Below are 18,754 nucleotides of genomic sequence, written 5' to 3'. Positions count from 1 at the left end.
TGGCTTAGGCCCTGTGGGCTCCTGGCCTGCCAGCTCCCCTTACTTCACAGCCCTAGAGTATTCTGGGGTTGACGGTAGAAACTGAGTCCAGGCTCTGGAGTCAGGCCTGTGGCCTGCTGGCGTGTGGCTTGGGACCCATCTATCAACCTCTCTGATATTTCCATATCAATCTAGTGTGTGGATGACATCAACGCCCACCTACACCTGGCTGTGGTGAAGATGACTGAGAACATTCTCATAAAGCATTTAGCATAAGGCCACGAAAACAGGGAGCTGTTCTGTTTGGGGCCTGCCATTTCTCCAGCTGTCTTACCCTTTCTCCAGACGCCCTCACAACCATCCCTCCCCCCAGAGAAGAAAACCCAGAAGCTCTTCTCTCCTTGTGGCTGTTCCCTCCCCTCCACTTTTCTGACTCTTGAGACTGGAGAGGGGATGATTTGCAGGGGAGCAGAGCGCTTTCTTGCCTAAAGCATTTTCCTTTTATTATAACTTGGTTCTGCCATTAGGAAAAGGAAGGGGGAAATGACCATAAGTCTCCTGTTCTCCTTGTGATGGAGGGAGGAAGATGGGGGCCCAGAAAGGGAAGCCGAGAGGAAGAGCCAACCTCCTCATTAAATTCTGCAGTGTTCCAGGTCTGCCATTCTTCTTGACATCTTATAAGGAAGATATTATTTCTTCCATTTCCTGTTGAGGAAACTGGGCCTCAGCGATGCTTAATGAATAACCGCAGCCAGTGCACAGGAATCACCTGGGAATCTTGGTAAAGTTCAGATTCTGCTTCAGCAGGTCTGGGTGGGGCCTGAGAGTCTGTATTGTTTAATTCCCAGGTGATGTCAATCCTGTGAGTCTGGCAGGGACCACACTTTGCGGCGTCAGGCCCTAAGACAGCAAGAAAGTGGCTGAAACTTGGGTATGTGTCCAGGCCTGTTTGACTCCAAAGCCCCTGACTTTCTGTTCCAGGATGTTTTATGGCTCCAAGACATTTACCTCCCCTTGGGTCAGTTTGAGCCCTTTGAAATAAGCCACGGAAACCCCATGGATTTCTGGAGTTAGTGTGGTCCCAGAGTTTTGCTCCCAAAAGCTTCAGGGCAGAGAGGGTCTGCTTGGTCAGCTCTGATCATTAGGACATGATGTGAACACTTGGCCTCTGGTGGGGACAGGATTTGTGGACACAAATGAAGGCTACATGAGCAAAGTGTAGCCTATTCAGAGCTTGCTATAGCAAGGGAGCCTGCCATGACGACCTGAGTTTTGGCAGAGAGTCATATGTAAGCAGAGGTAATGCTGCAGCTTCATAGTGGAAAAAGGGGAGACTTCAGGTATGCCCTGATTGGAAGCTGTTGGCCTGGGGATGCTGTAGGCACCAAGTGTGGACTGTGGCTTGCTTGTTACAGTATCACCCACAGTGCTTGTTAAAGTACAGATCCCTGGGTTGTACTCCAGACCTACCGAATCAGAGCCTCGATCACTCACTCTCAAAGTTGAGAACCTCTGTCACAATCTCAAAGCTTTCAGTGGTTATTAGGTTCCCAGGCTAGCCCACACCTGGGAGTCAGCATCCCTAAATCAGTCTTTACCAAATGTGGTTGATGAAAAGAATTGCTTGGGGGAGGAGAACGGGGAGAGAGAGACAGGAACAAGTGCTTTTTAAAAACTCAGACTCTTAGTCTCAGCTATAGATCTGTTACTGGGGGGAAGGCCTGGGAATCTGCAAATTATCAAGCAGCTGATTCTGAGGATCAGGAAGCCTGGGAAGCAGCATCCTAACTGCCTGCTCCCAGCTGGGTTCCAGACAGCACGGCAGCATCACTGTGTGCACAGGTGCTCCCTGGTGGGTGTTTCTGAGTCAGGGACCTCTTGGGGGCTCAGGTTTGGTCCTTATCATTACTGGGGTTTATTCAGGGGGCGTGCTGGTTTCGCCATATCCTGTCCCCTGGTGTTTCAGTGAAGCTGGCTGTAACATTTGAAGGCTTTGCTTTGTTTTAATCACATCTTTATAATTACCTCGCTGTGAGTTGACAGCTGTTATTAACATCACCTTGGGTTCTCCTTGAGAATTTTTACATCCTTAAAGTGATGCGGCACTTCTGCAGCTGAAGTCAGAAGCCGTTAACTAAATAATCACTCTAAAATGTCACCAGGTTTTGTAAACATAGCCAATCCTGTCCCCTTCCAAAGGAGGAAAAAAAATTGCTAGATAAATAATTTTCATGAAGGCAATTTGTTTCCCAGGGTCTATATTATTTTCTGTCTCATCCACTGGTTTTTGCCGCTGTGGGGCACTGGCAATAAAGAGCTGTCTCCAGAAGGAGGCCACGTCTGCTCCTGCCAATTTTCATCTGGAAGCCCACTTCAGGGTTCATGGCGATGAGAAGCAAAGATTTTTGGAAAAGACTTTTCTTTTTCTCTTAATGCTAGCAGCAGTTGTGTGTGTGTGTGTGTGTGTGTGTGTGTGTGTGTGGGTGGGTGGGTGGAAAATGATGGGAGTGGTTGAGGTTCATAGAGGGAATTATTTTAAAAACTCTTGGAAACATTGTTTTGAGTTTTCATCCAAGCTAGTTTGAGGAATGGCTAGAATTTCAGCTGAACTTTGATTAGATATGAAAAGTAATGTCCTGGGCTAGGTGTGGCAGCTCACACCCGTAAACCCAGCACTTTGGGAGGCTGAGGTGGGAGGATTGCTTGAGTCTAGGAGTTTGAGACCAGTCTGGGCAACAGAGCAAGACCCCATTTCTACAAAAAAATAAAGAATCGTAGTTGGGAATGGTGGTGCATGCCTGCAGTGCCAGTTAATCAGGAGACTGAGGTGGGAGGATCACTTGAGCTTAGGAGTTCGAGGCTGCACTGAGCTACCGTGAGCTATGATTGTGTCACTTCACTCCAGCCTGGGCGACATTGAGTGAGACCCTGTATCTTTAAAAAGAAAAATAATTTCCTATTTGTAAATTTTGGAGAAAATGGAGAATTTCTTCCATAGAAAGGTATGCTGTCTCCTTCCAGTACTGCCTCTATGGAATAATCTAGATCCTGCTTTCAGCAGGTATCAGGAGGAAGGCTGGCCAGGGTAAGAGGCCTGCTCTGCCCTCACTGGCAATGTATCTTTGGAGTGAGATCTTTTTTTCTTGTGTAAAAGGTATTGAAAAAACACTTGCTTTGTCCATCTCATAGCGTCTTTTTTCCTCTAAAGATTTAATGAAACAATGTACATGATTGCATTTTGAAAAAGTAGAGTGTTACATATAAAGAAAGGTAGAATTATTAACTGGAGCCTCATCCCACACTGTGTGCAAAGCCTGCTGTTTAGCAGTGTTCAGAGTAATTGCCAGTCATCTATCTGACTGACTGACAGCCTCATGACTCAACATGGGAAAGACGAGAGATTCAGAGGCTTAATTTGTTTTTTTCCATGTGGTATATTTGACATATGTACTTGCAATTGCAAGCAAATATTGTAAAGTCTTTTCTCTTCACTTTGAAAGACATGAAAACCTTCAAAGAAGGAAGTCAATTCTTGCTGAGTTTGACAGCTGTTTTTAAGTTTCTCCAAAGATCAAAGCGCAGCTCAGGAATGAGGGGGAAATGATATTGGCTTCTTTTCTCAATGGGGATCTTAAAGTGTAGAGGCAGCAGAGATGAACACTAAAGACCAAGATGGCCAGGATTATGAGTTCCGTTCCCCAAGATGGCTCAAAAAGATGCCTTAGAAAAGACAGGTTTGCCCCTGTTGTGCAGATGGCAGGATAAGTAGGCTGACATTATTATCACTGCTTTGCAGATGAAGACACGGGCCCAGAGATGCCAGGTCACAGAGCCAGGGGATGGAGGTGTCATGACTCAGGCTCTGGTGTTCTAATTCCAACCCTCAGGAGCGTGATACCCTCTGGCTCCTGAGAATGCATGGCCCATTTACCATACCCCTTGTTTCTTTCCCCTCCTGCTCTCTTCCTCCTCTTTCTTCTTCCTCCAATTTAGGCCAGTCAGCTTTATCTATGGGCATTAACTGAGCCCCGCCAGTGCCATCACTCCAGCCAAAACCGATTGCTGCCTCGTGTGCTAGACTTCAAGGCTGTCTGGAATGACAGCGTTCAGAAGCGGGTGACTAGATCAGTGGAATCCTAGAGCCACCTGATGCAGGGCCCACCGACCATTCACAAAGTTACTTTGTGAAGTCCAGGAGTGCGATCAAGCCTGCAGTGTCCAGGGTCCTTCATAAAATTGAATTAGAGTGCTGAGTGAATTAACTGTTTGCTTCTCTTCTTGTGTGATGCATTTTTAATTAGATTTCATAAAAACGTCTGGATGGGTTGATGGAGCTTTATTTAAACTTCAGGTAGGCATGGGGAGTAGACGATGGTGCAGTATAACATGTTCTGTTAATACAGGCTCAGAACACATGTACTTTATGGCAGTTCAACTGAATCTTTGATGTGGGGCTACTTAAAAATATATTACCTTTGAAAAGATTTCCTTTGAAAGATAGAGTGGGTGCTTTAGCAGCCTGTAAGCCCTCAGCCAGACGATCAACTGACAAACACGTCAGCACTTATAATTCACTGCAGCGGCTCCCCTGATACATGCAAAACACGGATTTATTTCAGAAAAAGAATATATTTCTCAAAATCCCTTTCATTCACATTGTAAGGTTTATGAGGCAAGCCTTGTCAATCCTAGGCCCTTCACAATGAAAGAAAAGTCTCTTTGGTCTGTCTGCCCTGCGTTTCCTATCAACATGGATTATTTTAGGCTCTGAACTGGGCATACGATGTGAGGAAGGAGAATAGATACGGCTTAGAGTAAACAGCGGCTCAGACCCCAGCCACGGAGGGAGGTTATATTTCATTTTGAAGATTGTATTTATACTTGCAAAAAGCTATCACTGTTCTGCCAGAATATGATGTTTTCTTTTTTTTTTTTTTCTCCATGAATCCTTTTGATGGGAGCAGAAAATTGTGTTTTTTCCCTGGGGTGGAACTGTTTACAGTGTCACTAAAGTGTTGGGTAAAGGGCTGGGCTCAGTACCTCCCTCTCCACAGCTCTGGGGCCTCCATGGTCGGGAAGATGAAAGCTGTGCTCCTCCAGAGTGGAGCTGGCCCGAGTGAGAAGATGGGTATGACATGTACCCCTTAGATTGATCTGTGGTGGGTTCCTCCTTCTCTGCATCCCGGACAGTCCTTGGTTTCTAACTCTATGAAGAAAAAGTATAGACTCATGGGTCGTCAATGAGTTGGGTTCATTGGCTTAATAATTTTTATTAAAACAGAAAGCAGAACAAAGAAAAACTGTCCTCCCTTCCCCCTTGGGCAAAGGAAGTGGATTTGGCCCAGCAAGGGTACCATTCTTGGGTAGAAGGGAGATGGTGGGCGTGAGCAGCCCTTGTCTGAGAAGCTGTACAGCTGGGTTTGCCCCTCCTGCCACCAGCAATGCGTGCTCCAAGGCAGACTCAAGTTTGTGGAAGACCTGGTCTCTAGTGGGGCAAAACTGAGCAGATGCCACAAAACTGTTCCATTGTGGATTTAATTCCTTTTGTACAAAGTCTAATTCACATGTAATTTGAGCTAAGTCTGGTAGTTGGTATGGTAGCCAAAAACACATCTTTGACCTGCCTGCTCCTATGTCGGCTCAGCACTGCTTCACCTTTGACCTAATTGACCCCCAGCCCCCAGCACCTTGGCAACCTCTCCCCATCTTCCCTGGAGTGGGGGAAGCTGACTTGGAATTCCAGTAGCCTTGGGTTACTGGGCAATACAGTGGTGTCACCAGCTCACCATCCCGGCTGCCTGGGTCTGGTGGCAGCTGGGGGCTTTTATAGCATCGCGTGTGGGGACCTATGGCAGGAGCCTCGCCCTGTCCTGGCACATGTTGGCCCCAAGCAAATGTGGAGGTCCTCCAGAGGGACAAGGAGGCATCATGGGCATCTCCACAGCTGATGGCAGGATCCCGGGTGCCCTGTACCCCTTCGTCTGCTGCCTGCAATATGGTGGGTGGGCACTTCTGCTGCTTGCCAGCCCAGCGGGGCGAGGGGCAACCTCTAGTCTCAGACGGCCTCCTGCCATGCATGCTCACGGAAAGCCCAGTTGTTCATTCCGGACCCTTCCTGTGTGTTCTCCATGATACTGACCCCTTCTGTGGTGGAATACTCTGCCTGGCTCCCTGCTGCCGCTAGCTTGCATGGCCACAGCAGGGGGCACTCGGCCACCCTTTCCACTTTCTACCCAGCCCTGGACTTTTAAGATGAGGCCCTTTACGGAAGGAGGCCTGGGCTGGAGACTCAGCCTTGCTTCCCCTCACTGCTGGTGTGGCTCCACTTCATATCCTGGTTCCAGTAACGAAAATGTTTATAATTCCTGGGGTTCCACCCCCTCATGGTACCCCAGTTTCACCCACTGTGTCCCACTCCAGTCTCCCTGCAGCTGGGGAACAGCTTCGTTTCCTGGGACCTCTAGGAATCCTGCCCCTAAATCCGAGCCCAGGCAGGGCCCACTTTCTGAGCAGTCCCACCTGAAGCCACTTACTTGTGAGCTAGACCTCAAAGGCCGCTCACACTGTGTGTCTCCTGCTCACTCAGCTCAGTGCCCAGCTTACCTAAGGCTCACCCCATGGTGACCCAATGGTTGGTCTGCCCAACCATTTAGGGAGAATGCCCAGATCTCTGTCGGGCAAGTTTGCTGAACCTGGTCCATTCTCACGTGCTTACCTTGGCCCCTGCCCTGCCTGGGTGGCTGGACTTCCCTGCGTTGCCTGCAGTCCAGGCAGCTCCTAAGTGTCCACCCAGCAGTGGGTGTGGCTTGGCTCTAGAATCGGCTGGCCTGGGCACTGCCTGAGCACTTCTCTGAGATGAGGGCGGCAACAGGAGCAAACGCGAGCAGACAGCTGGGTGTGTCCCTTTCCAGCAGAGGGGTGGGTTGTGGCCCCTCTTGGTAGTTTAATCAGCTGTTCTTTGGGTGCCTTTGAATAATAACTGGACAAGTCGAGGTGGGATTCATTTACTCAGAGTCATAGCCTCTCTCTGGGGGAGGTTGCTGTAGTCCCTAGGGACCCAGTTTAACAAGTTTTTGAGCCCACAGTCTCAGCAAGAATGGGTTTGAGGTCTATAATTACCCCAAACTTTAAAAATCAGCTTTGCAGCAGATCTGGAGGATCGTCCCTTTGCTGTACCCCAGTGGGTAAGAATTCTTGTCTTTTGCCAACCCATTGAGCCGGCATTGAATCACTCAATTACTGCAAAATCTTTTCTAAATAGAACGCACACCACAGCCTCCAGTGGAAGCATTCCAAGATCTGCAGCAAATATCTAGCTCATTGGCAGAAGCAGGTTTTTGGCATGAACAACTGTTTTTCACTTTGATTTCGACTCCAGCAGAAGTTCTGCAAGATGACCTGGGAATAAAGTTGGCCAAGAAGCCTCCGAGGGGAGATCGGTGTGTGAGTACGTATGCCTCACCCACGCTGTCTTCTGAGCTCCAGCGCCCACAGCATGTGGAGAATTGGCTGCCTTGTTTGGGAGGCTTGGTTTACCCTACTCAGTCGAGAAGCACGTAATGCGTAGGGCAGTGAGAGCATTTGCTACATGCTTAGGCCGAGAGGCAGCGTGGCTGGTATTGTGAGCTGTCAGCTTTAAGTTTACAGCATTGAAACTGAGCTTGGGAAGGAGGAGAGGACAGAGGACGGGTGGGGCTGTGTGTTTTAATCCCAGCTCACTCAGCCTTCTCATTTTGGGAGCCATGCACTTCTAAACAAAGCTCTCAATAGGGACTTTGTCAATGCTGTGCCGCTACTTAACCTTACAACAAAGAAGCTTTGCGACCATTTGCGCACCCATGTCTGCTTTAGGCAGGTGGAGTGACGCAATAGTTACGGGCAATGGAATGTAATAAAAAGAGCAGAGAGATTCTAGCACCAGACTCATCTGTGCAAAATTTTGCTCTATTCTCTTCTTAGCTGTATGACCTTCAGCCAGACACTTTGAGGGGGCCTCTTCTCACACCTTCGGTTTTTATATGCGCAAAACTGGAGAATGCTATCTGCTTCATTCACTGTTGTGAGGCTTAAGTGATCTCAAGGAATGAACCCAGTTAAAACCCTATCAAGCATGCAACAAATACATTCTCCACCCCCCACCCCACCCCAAATTAAGGCCAGCACTTGAAGCATTAAATACTGTCATTGTGGGGTCTAAAAGTTCTGGTTAACCTTTGAACCCCAAGGCAGAGCAAGATCTGGGACTGAAAACGGCGATTGTTTAAAATTCAGCAGACCCGCTGGGCAGTGCACCTTCCAGGCCTTTCAGGGACACCTCAGTAGGAGTTTGGTTTGCCCACCATCTCTGGGTCAGGCTGGACACCTGGCTGTTACACTTGGCCTTCTGGGGTGACTGCGTGAGTGTGGCCCCCTCGTCAGCCTGTCAGGACACCTCCTCTTGCTGGGGCTGCACCTCTGGCTGGGATTTGTCCTGGATGTGGCCGGTCCGAGGCTCCGGTTGCAGCCCGTGGCCCAGCACACAGAACTCTGGGGGAGATGCACGCCTGGTGCCGCCCTGCAGTTCAGGGGAACAGGGGCTGCTCCCTGGCTCTGTGTCCTTCTTAGGGCTCTCCTCGCTGCTGCTGCCGAGAGAAAGGACAAGTGCAGGTCAGACACTCCTCCTCTGCTGCTCCTTCCTGCCCCACCCCTGTCCTCCATTCTCCCTTTCTGTCCCTCCCCAGCCCTCTCCCACAAGCCTGTTCACCCTGGGTGCCAGGCCTCTGCCCTCTGTACCAGGCTTGCCGGGCTGGTGCTGCCCTTGCCGTGTGCCTGCAGGGGTGGGCGCTGCGGGAGCTGGGGTGACTGGCTGAGTCCTGTTCTTTCCCCTGAAGCCCTGGATCCTGCTGCTCTGAACAAAGCAACTCCCTCAGAAGCTCTGGGAGCTGGGCTTTTATTTTGTTTTTGTTTTTAAAGCATTTCTTGTTTAATAAGGGTTAGGCTTAGCCAGTTGAATTAAAGACAACAACAACAACAAGGAAAAAACCGGCTTCGCGCAGCTGCCACCCTTTTCCTGAATAGAGAAAAATGCAAACAGCTTGGCCCAGCCCAGGCCCCGCATTTGGCTGGAACAGAGATTCCCAGCTGCCAAGTGACACAGCTAAGAGGGGCTTTGCATGGGGAGAGGACCCCCACAGGAGCCTGAGTGGGATTTGGGAGTGCCTTGGGAGTGCAGAATGGAGGATGGCCCTGAGCATGGAGCAAGCTTCGGCTAGCAGGGGACCTGCCCAGGAAACCACACTGGCCGTCTGCTGGCAGGACAGCCTGAGGCTTCCCAGAGTGGGAATTAGAGGCTGACTGCCTGGTTTCAAGTCCTGACTCTCCGGCTTATTAGTTCACCCCTCTGAATCTTTGTTTCCTTCCTTATAAAATGGAAGTAATAGGCCGGGTGTGGTGGCTCACACCTGTAATCCCAGCACTTTGAGAGGCCGAGGAGGGCGGATCACCTGGGGTCAGGAGTTCGAGACCAGCTTGGCTAACATGGTGAAACCCCATCTCTACTAAAAATAGCAAAAATTAGCCGGGCATAGTGGCAGACACCTGTAATCCCAGCTACTCAGGAGGCTGAGACAGGAGAATCGCTTGAACCCGGGAGGCAGAGGTTGCAGTGAGCCGAGATTGCGCCATAGCACTCCAGTCTGGGCAACAAGAGTGAAACTCCATCTTAAAATAAAAATAAAAATTAAAAAAGGAAGTAATAATAGTACCCAGCTCATCAGGCACTCATAGGTATCAATACTGGGTGAAGCATGGAAGACCCTTGGCATACTATTGTATTAATAGCATAAGTGCCACATAGGTGGGTAGCAACACTATGGAGCTGCATTGTTGAATGAACAGGAAGTCACACTAGGAAAGGACTCTAGGGACCACACTATCCTACTACAGGGACTATGAGGCCTTGGTCAGAGCTCTCAATCAGTTGCCTCAGGGCCAGGACAGGACCCTAGTTCCCCACATGCACAGGCAAGAAGGCCCTTCTCTCTGCTCGTGACAGCACATTCTTGCCTGATCTGTGAGCTTTATCGCACAATGTGCTCAGCTCTGTGAGGTTAGGCTTACATGGGATGCCAAACCAGTGGAGAATATGTTTGCATTTGGATTTGAACAAGATCGAGGTGGGTGGTAGGAGTCGTGGGTAAGTGGGGTGGGCGCTAAGACCAGCACACAGCTATGGTTGTCAGACAGGAAGGAACCCAACTCACTGTGCCATGGAGCCAATCTCATCTGTGTTGGCCTCCGGCCCCATCACAGGTCCCTACAGGAGTTCAGGGCCCAGGGCCCACTGGGTATCTGATCCAGGAGACTGAGTAAGGGCGGCAGAGCGTGCATGCCTGGGCAGTCCAGGCCAGGTGAAGACTGAAAACACCACATTGAGGGGAGAAAGTCTGGAGCCTTCTCAAATGCACACAGTGCCCCAACATCCTGAGACCTAGAGGCTGGTACCCCCACTAGGGGATCTGGCACAGAAATAACAGTTGAAGCTCAGTAATTGAGCTTCCTGGGTAAGCCTCCAAGGGCTGTTCCCAATCCCCAGGTCCCCAAGATCAGGAGATATAAACATCATCCATTTTTCTAAAAAGGGGGCTTCTGCCTCACACGGAGTGACTGGAAGGGCAGGCTGGTTCAGCTTGCAGGCCTGCCTCAGCTGCAAGACATCATGGGTGTGGTTGTGTCCCTGCATGTCCCTGCTTGGGGAAACAGCCCGTTCTGAGCAGCCTCTGGCTCCCTGGCACTGGCTTGTTGCATGATCTTGGGGAAATCATGCCTAGTCCCTGGTGGTGTTTCCCCATAGGCAGGATGGGAGAAAAAAAATGCTTGCCATTCACAGGGTGGCAAAGGCTTGATGTGCTTACAGCAGGTGCACTTCTGCTCCCAGATGCCAACTTTATACCTGGGGGCAGGGGTTCTGGGGAATGAGCACTTTCCCATCACATGCTCACAGTGTGGGAAGGCTTACAGCTGTGTGGTGTCATAAGAGGCGGGGGAATGGTTGCGAGTCATTATACAACCTTCCACGTGACCTTGGGAAGCGTCCTGTTTATGAACCCTCCTCTCTCTCTCTCTCTTTAAATTTTTCTCTAGATGAGGTCTCACTCTGTCACTCAAGCTGGAGTGCAATGGCACGATCTTGGCTCACTGTAACTGCCACTTCCCAGGTTCAAGCAATTCTTGTGCCTCAGCCTCCCGAGTAGCTGGGACTACAGGTGCGTGCCACCATGCCCTGCTAATTTTTGTATTTTTAGTAGAGACGGGGTTTTACTATGGTGGCCAGGCTGGTCTCAAACTCCTGACCTCAGATGATTCACCCACCTCAGCCTCCCAAAGTGCTGGGATTACAGGCGTGAGCCACTGCACCTGACCGTCCTCTCTCTTTTAAGCCACTGTTACCTCCCTGCCGCCCCTGCCCCAAGTATTGAGATTCAGGACATAAAACAACCTTTTAGGCTGCCCTATTCTGAGGAGAAGGCTGAGAGAAGGGCATCATTTTCTTCTTGAACAATTTTATGTTACTTTATTATTGCTCCTGCTGTTTTAAAATGTTAGTGTTTTTAATTGATGCCATTTTATTGTCCCTGTTCTCTCAAGCTCTTCTGCTGAAGGGCACAGTTTTAGAAATCTAATAACTGAATAAGTGGTGGGAGTGAGGAATAATGATTAACATTTATAGAGGTTCTTAGATGAAAACCACTGTACTGTAGGAAGCTCATTTTAGATTTAAGAAAAGAGCAATATTACATTAAGATTCTTGCAAAAATAATCAATATTTCATTTCTTTCAAGTGGCTGGGGAAGTTTATCTAACTGTAATAATGCACAACTTTCCCAAGATAATATCTTTATTTTACATTGACTGCCGAGTACTTTGTAAAAAATTACCATTTGTGCCTGGACAGATTGTGAAGTCTGCAAAACATATCACTCTGGCAGAAATTAACTGCTGATTTCCACAATCGTGGGCTATGCAAAGATAGCAAGGACCGATGTTAGTTGAGCTTTGTCTGATCTTGATAGATGCATTAATAAGAGTTCTTCTCTAATAGACCTCAGACATTTTTTTTTTTGTTTCTCTGCCAGGTTGAGAAAAGGCACATTTCCCCGTGTATTCTGTAAAATAACCACTTGAGCACACGAGTTCTTCTTTCAGTGTCCAGCAATGGCTACACTTTGACTCATGCCCCATTGCGGCTGCATGCCTGGGCCTGTCTGCACGGCTGGGCCAATGACGTGCACGTCCGTTGCCCTGATGAGAAAGGCACACTTGGAACTCAGCCTGCCCGGGGGAGAGGTAGCAGCCCCACTCCTGGATTCTGGTGCTCAGCACTCATGAAGACTCTTGTTCTCACTCTACAAACTTTTGAAGTTAGAGGAGAAGTGGAGCCAGGTCCTTGGGGATATGGGAAGCCACACATTTATATTCTATGCCTCCAGGACTAGCCATTCTCAAAGTGTAGTCTGGGGGCCCCTGGTTACTCCTGAGACACTTATGGGGGCCCACGATGTCAAAACTATTTTCATCATAATACTAAGATGTCACTTCTCCTTCTCACTCATTCTTTTGTGAATGCAGGGTGGACAGCCCAGCGTCTACATCAGGTGTGAGATCCCAACAGGTTGACAATGGAAGCAGAGCTGAGAATCCAGTCATCTTATATTAAGCCAGATGCTAAAAAGATTTGAAAAAATATAAGACAGTGCTACTCTTTTCCCTAAATTTTTTGTTGTTGTAGAAGATACTCTTTTCATAAAGACACATGCATGCAAATGTTCATTGCAGCACTATTAACAATAGCAACGATATGGAATCAACCCAAATGTCCATCAATGACAGATTGGATAAAGAAAATGTAATGCATATAGATACCATGGAGTGCTATGCAGCCATAACAAAGAACAAGATCATGTCTTTTGCAGGAACATGGATGGAGCTAGAGGCCATTAATTATCCTTAGCAAACTAACCAAATACTGCATGTTCTTACTTATAAGTGGGAGCTAAATGATGAGAACTCATGGGCACAAAGAGGGGAACAATAGACTCTGGGGCCTACTTGAGGGTGGAAGGTGGGAGGAGGGAGAGGAGCAGAAAAAATAACTATTGTGTATTATTAGTACCTGGGTGATGAAACTATCTGTACAATAAACCCCTTGTGACACAAGTTTACCTACATCACAAACCTGCACATGTACCCATGAACCTAAAATAAAAGCTTTAAAAAAAGTAGACACAAGAAAATACACACTTTTTATGAGTATATTATTTGTGTTAACATATTTTTTTAAAAAATAAATATTTTACATATTTCTCAGTTTTAACTTCCAATACAGTAAACATTGATAGATATAGCCTTCACACACAAAGGCTCTTTTGGGCTCTTAATAACTTTAAAGGGTTTAAAGGCGTCCTGGGACCAAATAGCTTGAGAACCTCCCAACTAGATGCTGGTCTCCTGCGGGGAACCAGAAACATGGGGAACCAGGCTGCTGGTTTGAGACACGGCACCAGTGAGCCAGCCACAGGGGCAAGCCTTTCCATCTCAGTTTCCCCAGCTGTAAAACATGGGGTGTGTGGGGTTGAACTAACTTGAGTGTTTTGAACTTTACTATTTTATTTTTTTGATATATATATATTTTTTTAAGTTCTGGGATACATGTGCAGAACGTGCAGGTTTGTTACATAGATATGCATGTTTCATGGTGGTTTGCTGCACCTGTCAACCCATCATCCAGGTTTTAAGCCCCGCATGCATTAGGTATTTGTCCTAAGGCTCTCCCTCCCCTTGTTCCCTACCCTCCGACAGGCCCCGGTGTGTGCCCTTCCTGTGTCCATGTGTTCTCATATGAACTTGATTTTTTTTTTAATACAACAGGGCCTCTTTTCAATTAAAATCTTTCCTAGGCAGCTGGAATGTGTAACAGATAAGAGCACAGTAACTCAAGGTTGGAGAGTGGGGGAGCTGGATCTGCCCCCTACACCTTTTTCCCAACTGCCTCTTCTCTTGGAGCACAGTTTGAAAACTGCTGAGACCCAGAAGATCCTGAGGCCCATTCGCTCTGTTCCTCTCTAGTCCAAGCCGCTGAAGGGCAGTGACCCCAGGACACTCCTTACCTGTTTTGGCCGAGCTGGGATTCATAAGAGGTGCTGGTGGGGTCCAAGTTGGGAGGCTGTGGTCGGCCACCTGGCTGGCGGTCAGAAGCTGTCCTCCTGAGGAAAGGCAGAGGGTTGAGGGCACACAGAGCTGCTCTCTGCTGTGAGTCTGCTCTCAGCCAAGGCCCTGAGCTGTTCCTCCAGCATCCTGCTGGGTTCCCGAGAGGGCCCCCAGCCTCTGGCGGCAGCGATGGTGGGGTCAGTGGGTGGGCTGTTGAGAGTGGCGGTTTAGCTTCAAACAGAGAGGAGGTAGCTGGGCAGAATATGGAATGTGTGTTCCCAGACACTTTGGCTATGACTGCTTGGCTGTCTTCAGAGTCTCTTGTTTCCTTGTGCCCCTGAGAAGGGGACATTGGGGACGATGGGGAGGGAATCGAGGAAGGGGGGCTTGCTTCTGGGTGCTGGGTTGGGGTGCTGGGGACCTTGCACTGAGCGGGTGCACTCTCGGGGGGAGGGTTGGGCAACTTGGGCTGGTGCGGTGGGGAAGTTCGCCGCTTTGTGGTGGGTGGGCTTAGCACCCTGGGGCTCACAGGTGGGCTGGGAGCTCCAGGGCTGAGTGGTGGGCTGGGGGGCGTCTGCACAGCAGAGGGGCTTGGCTGGGCAGGTCTGTAAGAGGAGGGCAGGCTCCGGCGCCTCTTGTCTGCTTGAGGCACCCAGTGTGTCCTCGTGGGAGAGGCCTTTCTGCCCACAGGGGGGCTTCTGTCTCGGCTCTGCCTTGGTCTGGCCAGGCTGGACTCTGAGGTCCTGTTTTGTCCAGATGGAGGGCCGGAGTGGTGCCAGGCGATGGCCTTCCGGGGCTGCCTGTAGAGGCTGGTGGCCTTCTCTGCCTGACTCCAAGTCCCACCCTTCACCTCAGGGCTTTGGATGGTGGCTGGTGGGCTGCTCAGGTCCAGGGCTGGCTTCCTGGGCTGGCAGCTGTTCCTGCCACTCCCTGGCCCTGTGCTGCGAGGCTTGGTCGGGCTGGCGGTGCTCTTGCTGGGCAGCAAGTGCAGGGGGCTCACAGAGGCCCTCAGCTTTGGGGAAGCCCATGTTCTCCTGGTGGGGCCAGCCTCTCCCGGCCCTGGCTCCTGGGTTTCCTTGGGGGAGTTCTCTGCGGACTTGCTGCTTTCTGGGGACTCCAGAGAAGCAAATGATTTGTCCATCAGAACTTCCAGGGGTGGTGGAGGGAGGTGCTCGAGGTTCCCCTCCATTTCACAGCTGAGCTCCTCACTCTTGGCTGCTTCTGCTTTAGGCAGAGGGGGAAAGATAGGTGCTAAGGGCTTCCAGCCTATGCCCATTTTGAGAGATTCTCTGCCTGATGCTGGAGAAATTTGGGGCTTCGGATACAAAGGGGCAAACCCTCTGTACATGGGAAATCTGGGGGGCATGATGCAATTCCTGAGGCAGGGACTTGCCCCAGAGTCCTTAGAGTCCCCCAGCGTCCTCAGACTCTCCGTGGGACTGAAAGTTTCAATAAGCTTCTTGACGGATGTTCTGGTGGGACAGCCCCTGACATTCCAGTCTGTGGCCTTGGCAGCCTCACTGACCTCTCCTGATGGGATGGCATTTGGAAGCTTCTCAGCTTTGCCTTGTTCGTCCTCAGGATGGGGATTGCATTTCTGCAAGATGCTCTTGTCCTGACTAGGCAAAATACTGAAGTTCTTGGTGAGGGATGCCTTGAGCCTGCTGGTGGTGTTGCTTGGACTGACCCTGCAGGTGCCATTGGGCCACACGGCTGCTGCTCTGGGCTGCAGAATCTGCTCTTGGCTCTGCCCCTGCCCTTTGGCACCCAGGGCATAAAATGCCTCCAGCTTCTGACTGAGGTCCCTCTGGACCCTTCGCAGCTCCTGAAAGGTGAGGTCCTCCACGTGACTCTGGAGACACGACTCTGACTGGGACCTCGTCTGCCTCTCAGGGCCCCTCCTGCTGCCACTTACCGTGCTAGGTCTTGGGGGGACCACTGTCCTCCCCTCCTCCTCCTCAGACCAGTCCTGGTGCCCACAGGGCACAGGGACAAACTTGATCCTTTCGCTGATTGCCTCCTTCATCTTCAGAATCATTTCCTGGGCCTGGAGGCTCCTAAGCCTCCTGGTGCGGGCCTGAAATGGGCTTTCCCGGTCAGCAGGTGAAGATTGTGGCCTTGAATGTGGAGTTTTTTCCTGCCAGGCACACAGACTCATGCTGCTCATTTTGTCTTCCTCCTCCTCCTCTGGGCTGCTGTCCTCGCTGTCACTAAGAGATGAAGTGTCCATCGGCCTGGAGGTTTTGGAAAGGTGTGGTTCCACAGAGACCCCAATTCCAAAGGAATCACATGGGGTGCTTGTCCTCAGCTTCAAAGGTGGGGAGGTGATATTTTCTGGGCTTGTACTGGAGAGGCATGGGCTCCTTGCTTCGTCCTGTGCTCGTGGCTGAACCTTTGCCATAGGAGCCCCTGAAAGCAGGCAGTCCTGGGGTCTGCCTGAACCCAAACAGAATGGACTTTGCTGCCAGGCGTGTCCTGACTGCCTGGCCTCTGTGTGGGGTGAAGTCACCGACTTCCATTCTTCGGGCTCTGGTGCAAGGTCCCAGCTGGTTTGCTTGCCCAGCTTGTCCACCAACTGCACGGACTCATTGTCAGCACCAATGCCACTGTCCTCAGAGCATAAGGGGAGACCCTGCACCCCAGGGTCGCCACAGCCACTCGCCAGGCTCTCTAGCTGCCCCAGAGCCCTCAGGAGGCGTTCATCCACATTCCTTTTTGTGCTCAGCTTATTTTCCAAGTGGGTTGCAGTGGAGTGGAGGTAGCTGCTGGAGCCCTCCAGGAAGCTGCCGGTGAGCGAGGCCACTGTGCCATTGAGCACCTGCAGCTTGCTGACTGTGTACTGTAGCAGCTGTTGCAGGAGATCTGGCTGCTCCTGGGGCTCTCTTTTCTTCAAAGGCCAAGCCAGATCCTCCCTGACTTCCTGCAGGAGCACTTCTCCATCCTTGGAGATCTCCCCCAACAGCTGGACGATCTCCTCAAAGCACAGCAGCAAGAAGCTGACCATGGGCTGCAGCAGCTCCCGGGTCTGGGTGGCCTGATGGATGATGCACAGAATTGCTTCATATTTGGAGAGGCTGGAGTGTAGATAGGCGTAAGCCTGCTGGTGGGCCTTTACCAGAGGCTCCGGGAAGTCCACTTTGCCTTCAGACTCATGAGCAGGGTGGATGGTTTGGTAGCAGTGGCTCTGTGTGCTTGACGTGTGACATTTTGGTGTCCTTTTCCATTTGGAAGTATCTTGGGTACTACTTTCCTCACTCTCATCTCCAGAAAAGTCTGCCCCTTGTGATCCATGGGAACCCTGTGTCTTGAACGGAATATCCTTAGCCATGTGGCTTTGTGATTTGTTCAGCTGGGATGAAGAGGTTTTGGTTCCTGGGATCAGTCCTTCCATATCTTTCCTTTTGCCTGAAGCAGGATCTCCCATGAGCTGACAAAGACCTTTAGCTGTGGTTTGGTTCCTCCTGGGACTTGGCTGCTCCTCTGCCAGGCCCTCCCCAGCGTCATAGCAGGTGGAGTTTTTAACCAGCAAAGGGATGGAACCTCTTTCACTTCCGCCCTGACATCCTGGCCGAATTGCTTTGGGCTTTTTCAAGAACTGAATGCCACTCTTTGCAACGCTGTTTACAATGTCACTGTGTGAAGGTGTACACCCCATGATTTCAGCTTGCAGTCATCTTCCACCCACCTTCACAATTTTCCAAGAATCATATTTGAAATAGGAACAAAAGGAAATCTTACTAGTCCATCCAGGCAATTTTCAGGCCAGAATTCTTTGAAGTCCATGGTACAATATCCTAAACTTGGAACCAGCTTTCTTTATTTTCTTGGTCCAAATGTGAAGAGGGAGTGGTACCTGTCGTCCTGTTGTTCTAAGTTTGGAACCCTCTGCTGTTAGTGAGCAGCAGGACAATTCTGAAGGCCCCCAGCCTGGTGGATTACGGGCCTGTGTTTTGCTCGCGTCCTGACAGATGTGGATAGCAAGTGCAGCTTAAGCCTATTAGGTTAATCATGCCCTAGACAGTCAGCACTCACAGTGTGTTCTAATATAGAACTTCTCAGCATTTACTATCTTGGGAAGCGGATTATTTTTGCACGTGCTCATGCTTTTAATTCTGTTCAGACGCCTGCCATATGAAACCTAGGGAAATGAGCCATAATTGCAAAGGCTCTGGAAGAGATGCATTTGTGGAAGAGAAGAGAGGGCTCGTTGATTACAGGCCCTGGAAGAGAAGTGACCTTCACGGTTTAATAAGGGCAAACCAGCCAAGTGTGCTCCAATCTGCTGTTATCAAGAAGCTCCCAAAACACACAATAGATAATAATTGAAGTAATGCATTATTGTTTGTGTGGCTTATAAAAACCCTGGGACTCTAGTATAGAGAATGTCTCTAAATAAGATAGTGAATGAAGAAGGCAGGTTGCTTTCCTTTGCATTAGAAAATTGAGTTAGGTAGCAGGAAAGCTATCCCCCCAGTTTGGATGGGGACAGCAGGAAAAGTCACTGCCATGTAAAGCTCAAGGCTGGTCACTACGCTCAGGAAGGCAATGCTTTCATGGGAAGAGGCTTCTTATTCAAACTTCTTCATAGGAA

At 49.8% G+C, this 18,754-nt stretch overlaps 2 protein-coding genes across 4 annotated transcripts in view; one reads left to right on the top strand and one right to left on the bottom strand.

Annotated features, from left to right (window-relative positions):
• Nucleotides 1-5,224: 5,224 nt before the first annotated feature.
• The window catches only part of PCARE (photoreceptor cilium actin regulator), a 50,258-nt gene continuing 36,728 nt past the window's right edge, over nt 5,225-18,754 (bottom strand). Inside the window, exons 1-2 of one of the 2 annotated variants that reach the window (XM_004029047.5) lie at nt 14,124-17,818; nt 5,225-8,600 (exon numbers count right to left, since the gene is read on the bottom strand). In XM_004029047.5, the coding sequence (XP_004029096.4) occupies nt 8,402-8,600; nt 14,124-17,818 (3,894 nt within the window). In that variant the 3' untranslated portion in view covers nt 5,225-8,401. Of the gene's footprint in view, nt 8,601-14,123; nt 17,819-18,754 lie in introns of those variants that run through there. The other variant, XR_008677220.2, reaches the window with a different exon arrangement.
• Nucleotides 6,827-18,754, top strand: part of CLIP4 (CAP-Gly domain containing linker protein family member 4) — a 118,500-nt gene continuing 106,572 nt past the window's right edge. Inside the window, exon 1 of one of the 2 annotated variants that reach the window (XM_063695976.1) lies at nt 6,827-7,426. The gene's annotated coding sequence lies outside the window, so the exon portion shown is untranslated. Of the gene's footprint in view, nt 7,427-14,017; nt 14,154-18,754 lie in introns of those variants that run through there. The other variant, XM_019021236.4, reaches the window with a different exon arrangement.

The sequence above is a fragment of the Gorilla gorilla genome, chromosome 12, assembly GCF_029281585.2.
Source record: "Gorilla gorilla gorilla isolate KB3781 chromosome 12, NHGRI_mGorGor1-v2.1_pri, whole genome shotgun sequence".
Classification (NCBI taxonomy): Eukaryota; Metazoa; Chordata; class Mammalia; order Primates; family Hominidae; genus Gorilla; species Gorilla gorilla.
The sequence above is the reverse complement of the archived record's forward strand: the minus strand, read 5'-3'. Positions and strand labels throughout refer to the sequence as shown.